Source organism: Cyrtonyx montezumae, unplaced genomic scaffold (assembly GCF_038088225.1).
Source record: "Cyrtonyx montezumae isolate F1298 unplaced genomic scaffold, pur_monq_1.0 scaffold_14, whole genome shotgun sequence".
Classification (NCBI taxonomy): domain Eukaryota; kingdom Metazoa; phylum Chordata; class Aves; order Galliformes; family Odontophoridae; genus Cyrtonyx; species Cyrtonyx montezumae.
The window spans coordinates 3,448,272-3,465,606 of NW_027071870.1; the positions used below are offsets into that span (position 1 = coordinate 3,448,272).

At 38.4% G+C, this 17,335-nt stretch overlaps 1 protein-coding gene across 2 annotated transcripts in view; it reads right to left on the bottom strand.

Moving 5' to 3' along the window:
• Window positions 1-17,335, bottom strand: part of CDK14 (cyclin dependent kinase 14) — a 308,533-nt gene that overhangs the window by 173,176 nt on the left and 118,022 nt on the right. For both annotated transcript variants that reach the window (XM_065731296.1, XM_065731297.1), the window contains one exon: window positions 8,458-8,552. In XM_065731296.1, the coding sequence (XP_065587368.1) occupies window positions 8,458-8,552 (95 nt within the window). The remainder of the gene's footprint in view (window positions 1-8,457; window positions 8,553-17,335) is intronic.

Here is a 17,335-nt window from a genome sequence, read left to right on the forward strand (position 1 = left end):
GAGAACACACAGTGTTAGCCATACTCTCAAAGAGTGCCCTACAAGCCATCTCTGAGCAACTTCCAGAAAAACAGCAGAAGGCGATAGCAGCAGCTGGCTGAAATAGCAGGGGATGAATTTATATTAGGAATTCAAGAAAAAATACAAAAAAGAGAACAACAAAACAAAGACATCTTTAATGAAAACAATTTTGCTAACAGATGTTTCCAATGACTTGGATTTCTCTCACATGGCCAATAAAGTCAAGTATATGAAAACATACAAATAGTACTATATAGAAAAGGAGGTTGGGAGGTGTGGGACTACATGATACATAAGCAAACCTACCTAAAAATCCCATAGAAAAAAGGAAATGCACAGGTTGTGTGGGTGGTATTAGACAATATCTATTTATTGATACCAAGTCTCTGCTTGTTGCACCCAGAACGACCTGGTCTGAGACTGAGAGGAGTAGGACACACTTGCAGAGAACTTGTGAGCAAATCACAGAATCACAGAACTGCAGGGGTTGGAAGGGACCTCTAGAGATCACTGAGTCCAACCCCCTGCCACAGCAGCTCCCTAGCCCAGGTTGCACAGGTAGGTGTCCAGGCGGGTCTGGAACGTCTCCAGAGAAGGAGACTCCACCACCTCTCTGTGCAGCTGTGCCACTGCTCCGTCTCTGCACTGGGAAGAAGTTCCCACACACATTTGTGTGGAACTTCCTATGCTTCAGTTTGTGGCCATTTCCCCTCGTCCTATCACCACACACTGCTGAGAAGAGTCCAGCCTCGTCCCTTTACCTCCTGCTCCTTAGATAAAGATGTGAATCTGATCCCCTCTGAGTCTTCTTATTTCAAGGCTGAACAGACTCAGGGCTCTCAGCCTTTCCTCATAAGGGAGGTGTTCCATGCCCTTTATTATCTTTTTAACCCACCACTGGACTCTTTCAAGAAGATCCGTCTTTTTTGTACCAGGGAGCCCAGAACTGAACACAATCCTCCAGGTAAGGCCTCACCAGGGCAGAATAGAGAGGAAGGGTCACCTCCCTCAACCTGCTGGCTACAATCTTTTTAATGCACTCCAGGATCCCACCGGCCTTCTTAGTCACCAGGGCACACTGATGGCTCATGGCCAACCTGTCATCCACCAGGACACCCAGGTCGAACCTCAAGGGCTTCAGAAAAAATCTGTTTTCTTCAGATGCCTCACAGTTGTGTGTGTGCACTCTTTCTTTAATTTGCTTAATCATTAGGTTTCAGACAGCACTGACTTATGCTCCCTTTATCAACTAAATCCACAAATACAATAATAGCCATCATCATCACATTTGGAGATATAGAGTTTCTCCTTACAGTATGGCAGACAGCCCCAAGCTGATGGGGACAGACATCACCCCAGAACCATGTATGCAGAACACACACAGCATAGAGGCTGACGAGGCACAGACAGCCACAGCAGAGCACCAGGTACAAACACCAGTGTGGTCACAATAGTAGGGCTGGACACTCCAGCATAAAATGAGTCTGCTATGGTAGTGTACTGTGCTACAAAGAAATTGATATCTTCACAGAAGGAAAAGAGCAGTGCAAGATTATATCTTCCTTACTCAAAACAGTAAAACAAGAATGAACGATCAGACCTGCTTGTACCTTCAATTGTTGCATGTTTATTATTCCATCTGGATTCTTGATTACATCTACTCACAGTTCTTTAATTTTTATTTTTTTAATATCATAAAACTATGGTCATATTATAAAGACAACTGCAGTTACTAACCTCTTTATTCTGATTCCAATATATTTTTTTAAATATTGTTATTAATTTGCCAGAATTGCACACCCCAAGTTTTTGTTTTCAATCTTTATTTTCTATAAATAGTATTAAAATAGTATGAAGATTCATAATGCTACCTGAGGAGGGAAAATCTAATTTTAAGATTCTCCCCCTAATCTGTACAGAGTAAATCAGAGCATCTCATTGTTAGAGAAATTAAATAGAAGTTACAACACACATGATTGGAGAGCAAGAGAAAACAGTTTAACTACAGTGGACAGTCTCTAAGTTGAGACACTGTCAGGTTTTACCTCAGAGGGAACAGTACTGAAATTAAAAGATGAGGAATATTACTTTTGCTAGAGCTGAACAGAAATCTGTATTATACAAGGGCTGCTCTTTAAGTAATGCCTCCTATTTAATGATGCTGTCCTATGATGTCAGAGACAGATCCTGGTGGTATGGCAGTAGAAGTTGAACCTTCCCACCTATCTTCCATTATATTTTGTTCCAGTGTGACAGATGGCAGCAGTGGAGCTATCTGGCATAATGATGTCTGACACAGAAGTGTATATGAAGCAAAGGTGTCATTGAATTCCTCCATGTGGAAAAAAATGCACCCACTGACATTCATCATCACTTGCTGAACATTTCTGGAGACCAACCAGTGGATGTGAGCATAGTGAAGCAGTGTGTGGTGTGTTTCAGCAGTAACGGTGACAGTTAGTCACCTCTGCTAGTGCAGCTCTTTGTCCATTACTGGCAAAAATACATAGCTAATGGTGTTGACTGTGTTGAAAAGCAGTGTTTTGTAGCTGAGAAATGCTCTATCAAATAGTGTTATTGTGCTCTTTGTAGATGTTGTAGTTTCCATGAAAACAAAGCATTACTTTCATAGCAACCTACATAGAAACTACCAGTTAAAATGCCCTAAAACTAATACTGCCAGTGGCAGAGAAAACATCACTCCATGGTATCTTTTTCAGTGCTTTATTATCCTTATCATTAAAGAGTTTTATAGTTTAATCTCATTCTTCCTTACTACAATTTTAGGTCTTTTTTATTTTTATTCTCTTTACCATTGTCATGGAAATAGGTCACTGTCTTTATGATCTATTCAATGGTTTTCAACTATCACATCCTTTTTTTCTTTTCCTATACAGCCATACTTTGTCTGACTTTCCCTCATACGCCATTCATTCTGAATGGTTGCTCTTTCCCCCTCAGCATTCCAGTTGATTTATAGAATCACAGAATCCTTAGAATTGCAAGGGACCTTTAAAGGTCATCTAGTCCAACTCCACTGCAATAAACAGGGACATCCACAACTAGACCAGGTTGCCTAGGGCCTGATCCTGCCTCACCTTGAAAGTCTCCAGGGATAGGGCAACCACCAGTTGTTTTATGTTTTGTTTGTGTATACAAGGCTGGTGGTCATACCTGTACTGAGTACAGTGTTATGTAAAATAACTTGTTTACTACCATTTCATTTGCCTGCTCAACTTCAGGTATTTCTTATGCTCAGATTTTTATTGTTTCAGGTTTATTTAACACACTATATTGAATACACTTATTACTACTCAATTAAAAGAAAAATAAATAATATATGCTAATTACAGAATGTAGAAAGCACATTGAAATACTAAGCATTTAATAAGGTTATAAAAAAATTAGTAAATGGCACAAAGAATAGATACTTAAGAAGACAGTGCGTCCCATTTTGTTGGGCTGATAGTCTTGATTAACCTGTAGATGAAGCCTGCATATACTTTGTGAGATCTTCAAAGTCAAACTGAGTAACATTCCTCCTCACACTAAGCCTGGGTCAGGATCTTACCAGGCCTTCTTCACCTAGCAGGCATAGCTGAATTTTTCATTTATTCCCTGCTGATTCCAGAATCTGGCACAGTCTCTACCATACACCAAAACACCAAGCAATTTCCTCCTGAAATCCCTTCAGAATCCCTGTCTTCTGAGGCTGACTTTGCATTTCCAGTCTGCACTTGAACATTAGCAGCTCCCATCTCCAATTTGTTCATTAAAAATTAAACAAGGCTTTCCCAAGAGCAGTATTCCCCCCTGCCTCCTCTTAATAGTACAGGATTTCCTTTCTCTCTTTTCCCTATCAGCCTTATTCTGTTGTCTTACTGACTGAAATTTAAATAGTGCAACTTGGGGCTAATCTGGGTAATAAACCAGGGGTTTGAAAAACAGAAGAGTGGTCAAGGCAAGTGGAAACTATCAAATTCACTGCTCTCGTGCCTGAGAGCCCTCAAAATTCTGCTTCTTCCTTGAGGTGGACGAAGATAGCTCACTGAAAGAACCCCCTGGTTTGCAAAGCACCTTGTCCTCAAAAGGGAAGACAGTGACCCAACATTTTACTCATATCAAATAAGGTAGCTAAACTGAAAGTAAAGCAGCTCTGGGACTCTATAGGCTTTCTACAATAATTTTATCTCTCTATAATAAAGACAACACTTTGTTTTTACATACCACTCATCTCATCCTACCTGTAGTTTCAGTACATTTTCATTAATAAATTAAATATAAGAGCAATAACATGGTTTGATTAATATTATCAACAGATAAGAAACTTCAAATGTTTAATGCAAAAATTTTTTATCCTTTTAGGTAATGAGTGTTAACAATTTTCTTGCCCAATACTTTTCTAAGACATCCCATGTCAAAATCAGAACCTCAGATCTTGAAACTTCAACTCTGTGATGCTTAATTCCAATAGTGTATAGCTGATTTTTCAATCAGCACTAAAACGCTTTTCTTTTCTTAGAGGAAATAGGAGGAAAATGTAGTTGGTTTACTTTATTAAGCCAACTCATATGACAAGTTATTTTAGCTGTGGTAATCAAGCAGTGAGAATTAAGCTTTCTTCTTTAATATAAAGTAATCTTTAAGAAGGAAAAGCATACAGAAAGATTAAAATAGGCAAGGTAATTGAAAATGTTTGGTTTTAAATTACACTATTAGATTAGTCTGGAGCATTTTTTACTGTTGAGGAAGAAATAATATTCCTCATTATTCATATTTCCAATTATAAATGTATTTGTTCTCATTTAAAATCTAGTTCATAAATATGGAATGCATAAAATAAAGTATTACTACACAAGCTCACTGTTACAAGCCAGGAATAGGATAAGTTACTGGTTCATTTATGGATAATAATATACTTACATAATTACACATAACACTAAAAACCTCATTATCATTCTAAGAAGCCAGTCGCAAAACGCACTGGTTTGGATTGCCTTTCAGGAATCGAGTGTTTCTAAATACAATTTCTCTTAAATAAAAAAGTCAGAAATCTGATGGTATCAGCCACTGACAATTTTAGAAGAAATATATGTGAACTCATCTTCAAAGATGCCTGTAAAAGGTCTGATATCCCACCTGTAAAATTATTTATTTCCTTTGACAAAGTTGGCCACATCAGTGCCACTTGCCCTAGAGACTGGTGAGAAGGGGAACTAAGCATATGCGAACAGCCTTCATTGAATTGTAAAGCTGAGCTTGCCTTTTTCATTCGGAAGCCATTATAATTTTAAACACCATATCAAAATTTCACTTTCTTTTTTCAGGTTCTGTTTAGCACACACCAGTACAATTAACCCCATACACACAAACAAAACAAAACAGAAAAAGAATTCAACAACAAATACCAAAAACATTTTCTCTACCATTTATACAAGAAAGACTATACCAATCCTTCAAGTTTTGAACATCTCATCCTCAGAACTCCTCACATCATTAAGCAATGGTTCCTTCCAGCTTCCTTTTCAGTGTGTTTGAATGACCAATAATAATTACATAGAGCTGATGTAAGAGTAACCAAAGCATAGAAAAAATATTATGCCCTACTGAATTATTTACAATTAAGTTCTTTTGTTTGAAAGGAGCAAGCCTCCTTACTCCCACAAAAATGTCTAGCTTTCCTTACAACACTACAGTGTTTATTGTGTGGACAGTGAAATTCTCTTGCCGTACAACTGTCACATACATTTTTAAAGATTGATTTGTCTTCCTGTTACTACCAAGGTTAGAAAGTTCTGTCATGTTTACTTGTCTAACAAACTTCCACATAAAAGAAAAAATTTAGGTTGAGTTACCCAGGGAATTTAATCACTGCCATGTTTCCTTTTGGAGGATATTCTGCTTGCAGCTTTTAACTTATTATTGTAATGCATTTTGCCCTGAAAGGTGCTACATGAAATTAAATTTCATTCTATTCTTTCAGGCTGAAACTCAACACCTCCAATAACCTCAGACATTTACATCAGTATTAATTCCCCAGCGGAATCATCACCAAAGTAGCAACCCAAAGTTTCCATTCCAAATTTAATTATGAAATCTAATTCAAAAGATGTGCATTACATTTGAAATGGACAATAGTAATTAACGGATAGTCTATGAGTTACATGATGTTCCTTTACAAAGTAAATCAAACTCAAGCCTCTAAGGTTTGTTTAGCCACAGCCCTTCGAAAACCTCTACCACTCTGCAGTCTTAATTGCAAAAGTATTTCTATTGCTTTTGGTAGAAAACACATAATATGAAGCTAAGCCATGTACAGGTACTTTAAAAAGCATTATAGACATAGAGCTCAACTACATCAATTATATAGCTAGATTGCATCATTTTTGCATAGCCAAAATTGGTAGATTTATATGGGCAACTTAATTCTAGTCTCTGCACATTGACATTATGCATCGAATACGAAAATAGGCCTTTGTGATCATGCAATTAGAACTGTATCATGCACATAGTTTAGGACATCCTCAAGCATCAAGCATTATCAGAGAGCATTATCTATCTGATCAGCCCATAACTTTACATTATAGAATAGTGAAAACAGTCTTTTTAAAGTAGTTCTTAATCTCCAAGAATAAGAGTAAGCTACAATATCATTAAGATATATTCCACAGGCTGGTTAGAGAGAACGAAACATCCTTCCCCTTTTTCCACAGCATCACCTTTCCAGACTCTGTCCTCCAGCAAAAATAGCATAATAATAAAATACTACTTGAATCAGTTGCTTGAAACTGTTATCAAACAAGATCCTGTCACAGTTTAAATTCCTACAAAACACAAGGGTAATAAAAAAAGTGTAGCACCAGTAGTTCTGATCACAAAAGCACTCTGTTTAAAAGTAAATATCCAAGTGAATTCAAAAGAAATAACTGCTGCATGAGGTTTACTCTGTGCCCATGATTACTAAGGATGGCAGCCTGATATAACATGTGGTTGAGAGCTAGAATTTGTAAACACAAGTACTGCATGAATAATCCAGAAATTTGATATTAGTATAATATGCAAAAACATCCATTTTAGGGATAACTACATTCTACATATCTAATTTCTCAACTACTTCTGACTAAAACAGCTAAATGCAGCCAAAGATGAAAGGAACTGCATAAACCTGTGTTCATGTCTGCAAATAATTCTACACTGACTGCTAAATGAAATTAGATACCAAAGCTTTTTCTATGCTAATTCAATGTGTAAGTTAGGAACAAACAATTCACTTATTTTAAGAAAAAGAATTAGATATGCATTAATATTCTCACACACGAGTTTAAAATATGTAATGCATGCAACTGCTCAGGAGCTTCCTGTAGATGATTAATACCCATGGTATTAAAATGTAGCATTTCTATGCAAACAGACAGGGTAAATGGCTTCTTCAGACAAGAAGTCATGTGCTATCATGTAGTAATTAAGGCAAGCTCTCAAGAAACACACAAAAAAAATCTCATATGCATTAAGTAGGGACATACTAACAGTAAATAGACAATTTCCCGTTTCTAAAACTAAACTAGCAATCATTGTATGTTATAAATGCAAAGCAAAGCCTTACTGACTGCAACACAATAACAGATATTACACTGTAAATTCAACCTTCTCTAAACTCATTTGTTACTTTTAAATTACATGTTCTTGGACCCTTCTGTGAAAACTGGGAGGTTAATTGTGATAGAACATTGCATAATTCCACAGCCAAATGCTGAAGTACTTCTACATAAATACCATATGTTTGTCTCAGGGAAACTGAAACGATTAATTAGGAGTTCAAGCCCAAGACTTTGGAAAGTAATACTCTGAGCACAATTAGATTGTTACGGTGTACACTGTGAAAATTGAGGTTTTAATTAGTAGCGAAAACATGAGCCATGGCAAAAATAACAATGATCTGAAATTCTGAATTGTGTCAGACTTCGCTTTTTTAACTGACATTGTTTATAACAAGATACCACACAGAAGTCAGACACAACAAAAGCCATTTAAATTTGTCACACTCTTCTGATGAAGGAACTACTTGTTAAGAACTTTTAAATTTGCTTTTTTCTTATCCACGCTATCCTCACCTCCTTCATTATCACATTAGTCAAGAAAATGCTGTAACATTCCTAGTTACAAGCATAACCAGTAAGCAAAATAATGAAACAGTCTGAAAAGTCCTTACGCAGCCCTAGAAGCCACATGTCCAGCTATGAGTGTGGTCTAGCTCACACAGTCCTCTGCTTTAACACACTCCATTAAAAAGCATCATCATCACCTTTAGTCTCCACTGACCTAAAGACAGTGCAGGTTTATTTTGGCCTGATTCATACATCACTGACAGTGAAGAGCTTTTCCACAGTAGTCAATTGCATCCTGAAACATACCAAGAACATTGATTATTCTACTCACCACATATTCAAATACTAGCGTTAAAGTCTCCTTGGTGTGAATGATGTCATGAAGCAGCACAATGTTTGCATGTTTCAGTCCTTTCAAAAGAGAAGCTGAAAAGGAAAACACACATTATCTTCAGAAGGATCAAAATATTTCACACTGACTGGCCTATTTTTTAGTGACTTGGATGATCATTTGACAACTTGAACTTCATAACCTGATAACCAAGACCACCCATTTCTATTCAGTGTGGTTTGCTTCATCTTCTTCATCAAGCGCAGATTCTTTAGAAGTATAAATGAGCTGTAGCTAGAGACGGCTAGAGGAGGCTTAGCAGCTTCCTCTAGGTAAACCAATCATCAATTTCTAAAGAGTAACTTCCAGATAATTTCTGTGAATTTCTAGAGAGAGTCCAGTGGAGGCCCACAAAGACTATGAGGGGCCTGGAGCATCTCCCTTATGAGCAAAGGCTGAGACCTGGAACTGTTCAGCCTGGGGAAAAGGAGACTGAAGGGTGATCTTATCAATGCTTATAAATATCTAAAGGACAGAAGTCAAGTGCACAGGGCTAGGCTCTTTTTGGTGATGCCCAGTGACAGAATAAGGGGCAACAGGCAAAAAACTGGAACATAGGAATTTCCATCTGAACGTAAGGAAAAATTTATTTTACTTTGTGGTTGACAGAGCACTAGAACAGGCTGTCCAGGGTGATTGTGGAATTATCTTCTCTGGTGACACTGAAAACCTACCTTGATGCTTTTCTGTTAGATCTGCTGTAGGGAACCTGCTTTAGCTGTGGGTTGGACTTGATGACCTCCATAGGTCCCTTCCAACACCTAAGATTCTGTGATTCTGATCAAACACCAAGTTTGCTTCTATACTCAAAGGAGCACATTTTTGTCTGAGTGCAGGTGAGTTTTCTGTATATTTTTTTTTTAATTCCAACAAAACAGAACAAATTAACAACCAAATTCTAAATCTATCATATGAATGATGTTTTAAGCAGTAATAATCTTTTATCTCACCCTAACAATAGCATAGACTTGATGGCATCTCTTGCATTAGTTCATAAGAATAGAAAAATGGTGTTGTCACCGTATGTTTCTTCTTTAATGGAACCAGCTCATATTTTCTGACTACTGACAAATAAAGATTTGGTGAACTTCCAGGTGATACCCTTCACTAAATTTATTTTCCTTCAGAATGCATATTTAATGTTTAAACCATAATACATATTAAATATTCCACAAGTATGGCATATTTCAGCAATACGTGCTGTCAAGCCATGTGTTGTTACCAAAGTCATGCTGTTCTGTCACCTCATGCATTCATCCGAATAGGACTATCAGTCACTACAACAAAGTAAATAATAGATACAAAGACATGCAAATGAGTAGCATGGTTCAGTAGTGAATAACGGGGAACTTGCTTCTGTCATCTTTCTTCTGTCAAAGAAAATAATGAACCACCAAATGACACTGTGATCCTCCAAGACAGCATGCATCCCTCTCCACTTCTGTGTAAAATGGAAGTTAAGGAGCTCCCACAACACAGTCACCCTTTGCTATTGAATTGAAGGTTCTCCATCAGACTGAGGTAACTCTAGGGGTTATCTGGCTCTCTATTAAGGTAAGTACAAATCACAACTCAGAATGGTCTTTAAGAGATCCAACAAGCTGATGCCATTTGAGGAAGCAACACGATAGGAACACAGCAACTGGCTGGATCAATGTTTCCCTACAAGCATCCTCATCAGCAAAACTCCAGAGCTTAGTAAAGGGGGGAAAAATATACAGCAGCTTCAAAGCAAGTCCACAGATATCCTGCTGCCAGGTTTCTGAGCCTGTGAGAGAGCTCCAGCCTGGTTGGATGTGGCAGAATGTGGCAGAGTGTGGCAGAACTCCAGCCGGGCTGAGGAGGTGAGAAGCAATGCCTCCAGTGAGCTGATTCTGTTTGTGCAAAACAGCTTGTGCCACACAGAGGGTCAGAACAGAAGAACCATTCCTGTTCCTTGAATATGTTGCTACTAAGCTGTTAATCTGCTATTAAAATAACAGTAACAATAATAGTAAGTACTTGATCAATGCATCTCTAGTCCCCCTTAGCAATACACAAATAGATTAGGAGGGTTTTTTTGTTTGTTTTTCTGAAAGGAAAAGCTCACTGTAAAAAATTGCTACTGAAAGAGATAAGGACACAAACAGCAGACAATTAGGACAATTATTCCAAAAGACTTTCTATCAGAAATATTTCTATCAATTACAGTAAGAGCTTTTCCCAATTCTATGTCACACATGTAGAGAGATAGGGAACATAAAAATCTATGTCCTGGCAGAGCCTCTGTCAAACCATAATAGTATTTATGACCTCTGTCAGCTTTTGCTGTTCAGCCCATCACCTGAGGCCTCTAATTCCTCTGGTTGGCCATTACTACTAAAATCTGTATATGGGTCATTAAAGCTTAAACAGTACATCGAAAGCAGCTTACCCTGAGGTCTCTGCAAATACTCTTTCCCATTCAGGCCCCTCCCCCACTTATTTATCTTCTCTAATATCCAGTTCTCTCCTTTTACAGTCTCGGTATTCAATATCTGCTATATGTTACAAGAACCATAAAGTATCCCATTGCAGGTTAAGATTTCTGACTTCTCCCCTAGTCCAAGTGAAATATAACAAATAATATGACATAGAAAGTAAAATCTTCTTAACTGTGCTATTTTTACACTATGGAAGCAAGAAGCAATTGTACTATCAATTTACATTGCAACAAACCAGGTGCAACTGTGGACACTAAAAGAATTAACCCTTGGGCTCGCCTATCAGTACCATGAGACTATTACCGATAAGATCATCAATCTTTGTGGAAATGTTACCTTGTCATAATGGAAAAAAAAAGGGGGGGGAGGGGTAAGGGAAATAAATGAGGAAATAAACAGAAATAGGAAAACAGATCTGTCAGAAATAGGAAAGCTGTTTTTCCATAGAGCACTTTAAAAACACAATGAAATATGAACTGATGGCGCTTGGGTGCTTTTTTCAGAAATATTCCCTTTGGGAACAAATGACCAACACACCTTCTCATTTGGCCAATGCTTTGCTTAAAGGGCATAGAGGTTTGGATGAACTCCACTAATTCAAAGACAAAACCCAGAAAGTCACATTCAAGAGAATGAAAAGCAGAGTCCAGGGAATTCATCAGCATCACTCTGAGACAAATTTGACTTCAACTTTGAAGCTACCACAGCAGCTGCCACTGGAGCTCTGTGAGACGCCAGGTGCTGCTGTGCCTGATGTAACTTCTAGAACAAAACACTTTCCTTTGGAATGCCAACTCTGTACAGTGGTTATCACCCACTGATCTCATGCAAAGATCTTTTCTTTTAAGATAACAGGAGAAAAAAAATTGGTGAAGAAAATTACAACAAATCAAACATGGGAAAAACATACTAGCACTCACTTAGCATATATTCATAGACACAATATTATATAACACTACTTCAATACTACTGACTTTCTTTTTTCATCCTCTGTATTATATGTAAGATAAACAGATGGCAGCATTTTTAATTCATTTCCCCAAAGAGTTTTGAGGAAGCACAGTAGCACGTGACGCTAAAATGCTGTTTTAAAACACTCTGGACAAAATATTGTACGCATCTGAATGGACAGGTGCTTTTTCTGTCACGCGTTTGCATGTTCTCTTACAGCAAATTCTAGCAATAAAAAGACAGGGCAGAGGAAATAGTGTCATACTTCAACAATTAATGACGTCCAAGATGGTCATTTGTTTGACTTGTATAGAAGTTCATGACTTGAGCCACTAAAAGCAACAACACTTAGCACTTACCCATCAAGGGCTAATAACCATATTTGCATACCTAAAGGAAACACATTCAATTTGCCTGAATAACCATTACAGATTTCTCCTCCAACAAGGAGATGCTCTTATCTATTATGAACTCCTGGCACTCTGCCTTATTGCTTGTGCTGGTCAAGGAGCTTTTTCTGTTCCCAGAGGAGCTAGGTTATAAAGTATGCTCCTCCACGAGCAAGCCAATCCAGATGGACAGCAGCCAACTCCTACCCAAAACCTGAGCAGGATCAGTAAATCAGCGTCTTGCTCACTGCAGGGTTTACAGCATCAGCTGAAGCCTGGCACTCCACTAACAAAGCCAGATCAGTACTGACTTAGATCCCAAAGGTTTGGAGAGCAGGCAGGATCCAAACTGCTCTCTGAAATAGGCTATTCCACACTCATAACGTCACATTTCAAAGCTGTTTGTCACAATCAACAGAAGTAACTATTATCAACTCCCTGGCCTCACGCAGGAAGAATGTTTCGCCAGTAGCTCTATCAAAGATGGTACCTTCAGACATGGGGAGCACAGTGAGCCTGAACACTAATTGCGGAGCTCAGATCATCCTATCACAATTCGTTCATTCTTGCAATTCCTGGCTATCATCTTGTTCTCACTTTGTGAAAAATCGTAAGTCTCCACAGTGGCTCTAGATAAAAGAATCTCTCATGATTTCTAAATTGCCTGGTATTGCAGCAGCCTTGAAACTGTTCTCAGCAGTAACAAAACATCTCAACCCTCGTGCTGCTCAAATTTACCACTGTGTATGACTGCTGCTGATCCTCTCACAGATTACGTTCTGTACGCGAAGGCCACAGCCTACTCCCACCATCCATCCAAAAAGCGTAACTGACAATTCAGCTTTGCTCAGTGAATAGTAATTGTGGTACCAGCTGGGGCTGCCATGTACCAGTGCCCACCACCCCAGCAGCTTGCACGCTGCTCTTCACACATTGTCCTTTTTCACTAATGTCACTATTACTCTTCTAATATTTGTCATTAGCAGAGTTTTACTCTTCAAGACAGTACATCATGGCAGTTTGCGCCTATTTCACATTGTTAATGTAACATCTTGGCTGCCCTGGTTAATTTCTGAGACACTAAATCATGCAGGTTATAGTTAATATCACAAATTTTGGAAAGCAAGTGATTTGATGTATTTCAGAGCCAAACAACATATTTGCAAAATTCTGTAGCTTGTCACATTCTGCAGACACAACGACCGTCTCTGAAAGAGTGCCAACTTCTCATAAACAGTTGGGTTCAGTCTCTTAATTCTGAGCTCTCCTGGAAAGATTATTTTAGTGAGAGAACTTTCACAGTTTTTTTCCTTATCATGTCTTCAGAACAAATATACCCAAATGTGCCTTACTGCCTGCACAAACCACAGAAGTTCTGCTTCCTTTCCCAGCAACGTATGTTTCTATCTACACATCTTTGTCATGGTTTTATGATTTTTTGTTATTGGTATTCCATATCATACCATCATATGAGGCACTGGGAGTTAAAGAGTTAATGTTCAAAGTCTGTGGACTGCTGAATTTCCAGGTACCTGGCTCTCAGAAGAGAACTACATCCCCCAGAAGACTTAGTATTTCTGTTTTCCACCCAGAGGGAAGGCTAAAACTGAATGCAAGTCCTGAGACTGCCTCTTTTGTCGGTCATCTCAGCAGTGGAGGTTCCCTAGCCATCTTGCCTTCAGCTTTAGTGTTTTTCAGACACTCTCTCATTTTATTTGATTTATTAGCTCCAAATCCAATTAAATTGTATGATACTGTGTTATTTTTGCATTCCAACATCTTTCTTAGTAAATCAGTTTTCCTCCTCAGATCATTGCCGCTGTTTTGTTTTTAGGCCCATCTCCCAAACCTCCCCCTTCTCCTTTTCCCGGGGTGTGGGTCTGTGGGTCCCTCACCCCATTAGTAATGGAACCAGGCCAAACTGGCCCACAAAGTGTTGACAAGCTTTTATAGCTGCTTTTTATTTTTTTATTTTTAATTTATCCTCCTAATTTATCCTTACAACTATAGCATAGGGACAGGAATTCACTGCTGTGTTTGTTTTGCAATAACAAATGTGCAGAAATTTCCTCTTCAGAAATGCAGTCCCTCAGTCTACACTTTGCTATTTTCAAGTTCACCCATTTGAAATAATTTACTAAGTGTGCATAGATTCACTTTCCCACAACCCCTATATGACACAACTCAATTCAGTAGAACTGTACATCCCAGGTAAAACCACAATGGCCACAGATTCCCCATGTTCTCACTGCAGGATACATTCTGCAAAGTGATCATTATTTCTAATCTCAGGTAATTGACTTCAGAGCTGCACACCTGTAAATGCACAGAATTAGTGAGCTTCTGCTCTGATCTCAGTGAGCACAATGCAATGAAGATATACAGACTGCAGTTCAGCTTTGAAAGATTTCTAGGAAGAAATTTTTTAACAAATTGCAAAGGCCAATCAGTTACAGGAAGAGAAGAGAAAGCAACAAAACTTTCCAATTGGCGATTCACAAAAAAAAATTGTCAGTTTGGCATTAAAGAATTACAATAAAGAACTTGCCAATCCCTCAACTGTAGGCGCTTTGCAGAAGGACTGCTTGGAACACATGAACTGCATCTACCTCCTCAGGCTGAGATTCAGTCTGACACATGAGTGGGCTGAACTTTTATCCAAGCGTTTTTTATTTGTGAAATTTCTACTTTCTGCTCCTCCTTGAAAGTGCAGTATATTATTTAAACCAGAAATGCAGAAAAAGAGCATGTATAACAACAGAGGCACCTTTAGCTTTTCTAAAGAAGCTGAAGCCACTCTGCCTATTGAACTGTAACAATGCATTGGAAAGGCTGATCAAATAAGCTCTGAAAAGCATTACAAAATATTATATTCACAGATATACAGAAGACTGCTGCCATGTGAAATGAATGTCTCTTTCGTTATGTCCTAGATACAAATTTATGTGTTGTGTATTGTTCCTGATGTTCTTCAGACACAAGTACACACGGAGGGTAAAAATAATCCTACGTTATTTAAGCCAGGCTGTCATGGAAAAAGACTGTAACATGCTACTCATATCTTGACAGAGCCAGTCATATCTTGCCCTCACTTTCAGTACTCGGTAGGAGGAAACTGTGTAAACCAAAAACACATCAGTGCTTATGGAAGACAATTCTACAACATAGGCAAGCACGAGAAAGCAAGTGTCTGTTACCTTTTTGTACACAGCTACCATGACTTGGACTAATAGCACAGTGTACTCACAAAGCTGTCACTGTTTTATTATGAGCTGTTATTGTTTTGCTGTTTTGCTGAATTTCAGACATAGTTTTCATTTCAATATCTGTACCTTATCAGACGCTCTCTGCAAATTTTCAGTGTAATCAGTTCCTCCATTTCTCAAAAAATGAGCTTAAGTAACATCTTCTATAACCCCTCAGTAATCTTCCCCTTGAAAAAAACAGTCCTTTATTTGAGTCAATATTTGAAATATTTAAAATAGAAATACACATTTTCCCATCTCCATGAAAATCTTTTAAATTTGGTCTGGTTACAAGCTTTTGAAATCACTTCTTTGGGTCAGACTGACACCAGGTATGTCATTATGCAGTGGCAGTGTAAAACTACACAATGGCCTGACATGAACAAAAAAAGTTAAGAGCAAGACTGTGGGAGAAGAAGGAGTAAAATTTTGGAAAATACTCTTTAGACTGTTGGCTTTCAAAGGACAGTAGACACCTGGGCTCAGAGATGGACTGTAAATGATAGAGATCCAGGGCTCAAAGACAGGAAACCCAGATTACTCCAGCAATGACTGGAACTGAGTAGCAGCAGAGAAAAAGGAAGAAGGAATGCAGAAAAGGGGAGAATGCATGAGGGGTTACAATCCACACTGGAAGCTAGGATGGCTGCATAAAGAGAAACAAAAGCCAGAGGACAACCAGAACAGCCTGTGCAGGAAAATGAAAGGGAGAGAAAGAGCACAGAAGGGACAGAACAGGGACAGAACACAGAGTATGAAATGAGTATTGAAACTTAGGGCAAAGTAAAGGAGCATACAGACAGTAGCACATCTTCCCCACTTAAGCCCATATCGGAACAAAAGATTCCTATAGATTACCAATCTGCTGCTTTCTGCAGAAATGAGTGAAAATGCCTTGCATTGTTCTTCATTTCACTCTAGCTTGAGTTAACAGATAGAAGCAAGCTTGCATGGCTCCCAGCTGGTGTTTCAGATCAAGTAGGACATGCCCATATGAGATACAGATCTTTCAAATTCAATGAAACAGGAGTATAAACACACCACCACAAAATGGAATATGGATTTCCATTTGATTTTTCAAACAAAACGACACAAACAAAAATTTGTATCAAAATAAAGCAAACAATGACAAGTGAAGAAAGAATACATTTATAGTGGCTTCTGCACAGTCACTACCACAAGGTAAGCCACACAGTTGGTTCATTAGCTATGTTGCATTTATCTTGCACTTAGACAACCTTTAAAGTCACAGTCTAACTTATCAAACAGTGACTGCTTTGTGTGCTTGTACAGAATCCCAGAATGGTTGAGGGGAGAGGGGATCTCTGGAGGTCATCTGGTCCAACTCCTGCTCAAGTGGGCCCACTTAAAGCCACTAATTGTTTCCAGCTTTTTTTTTCCTTTTTCCTACAGATGGAAGGAGTGGTTATTTAAATCTCATTTTTATACAGGATCGAGTGTGAAGTTAATCCAGCAAGATGTCCAGCTTCACTGGAAGGCACAATGTTCTTTGTAGGATCTTGCTCATTCACTAGTGAAGTTGAAAAGTCCACGGGACCAAATCAGAAGAAAATTACACAGATCTATATCCTTTTCTCTTGGCTTGAGTCACTCAAGCTGAGATCATTACCATGATCCTTATTTTCTGGGCAATTGAGATCTTCGTGCATGATTATCAGAACCAAGAAGTTTTCAGGCAATTACTATGGAGCCCCATGTGACTGTACACTCATATTATTCAATACTATGCAAGTACTTTGAAAGTCAGTGA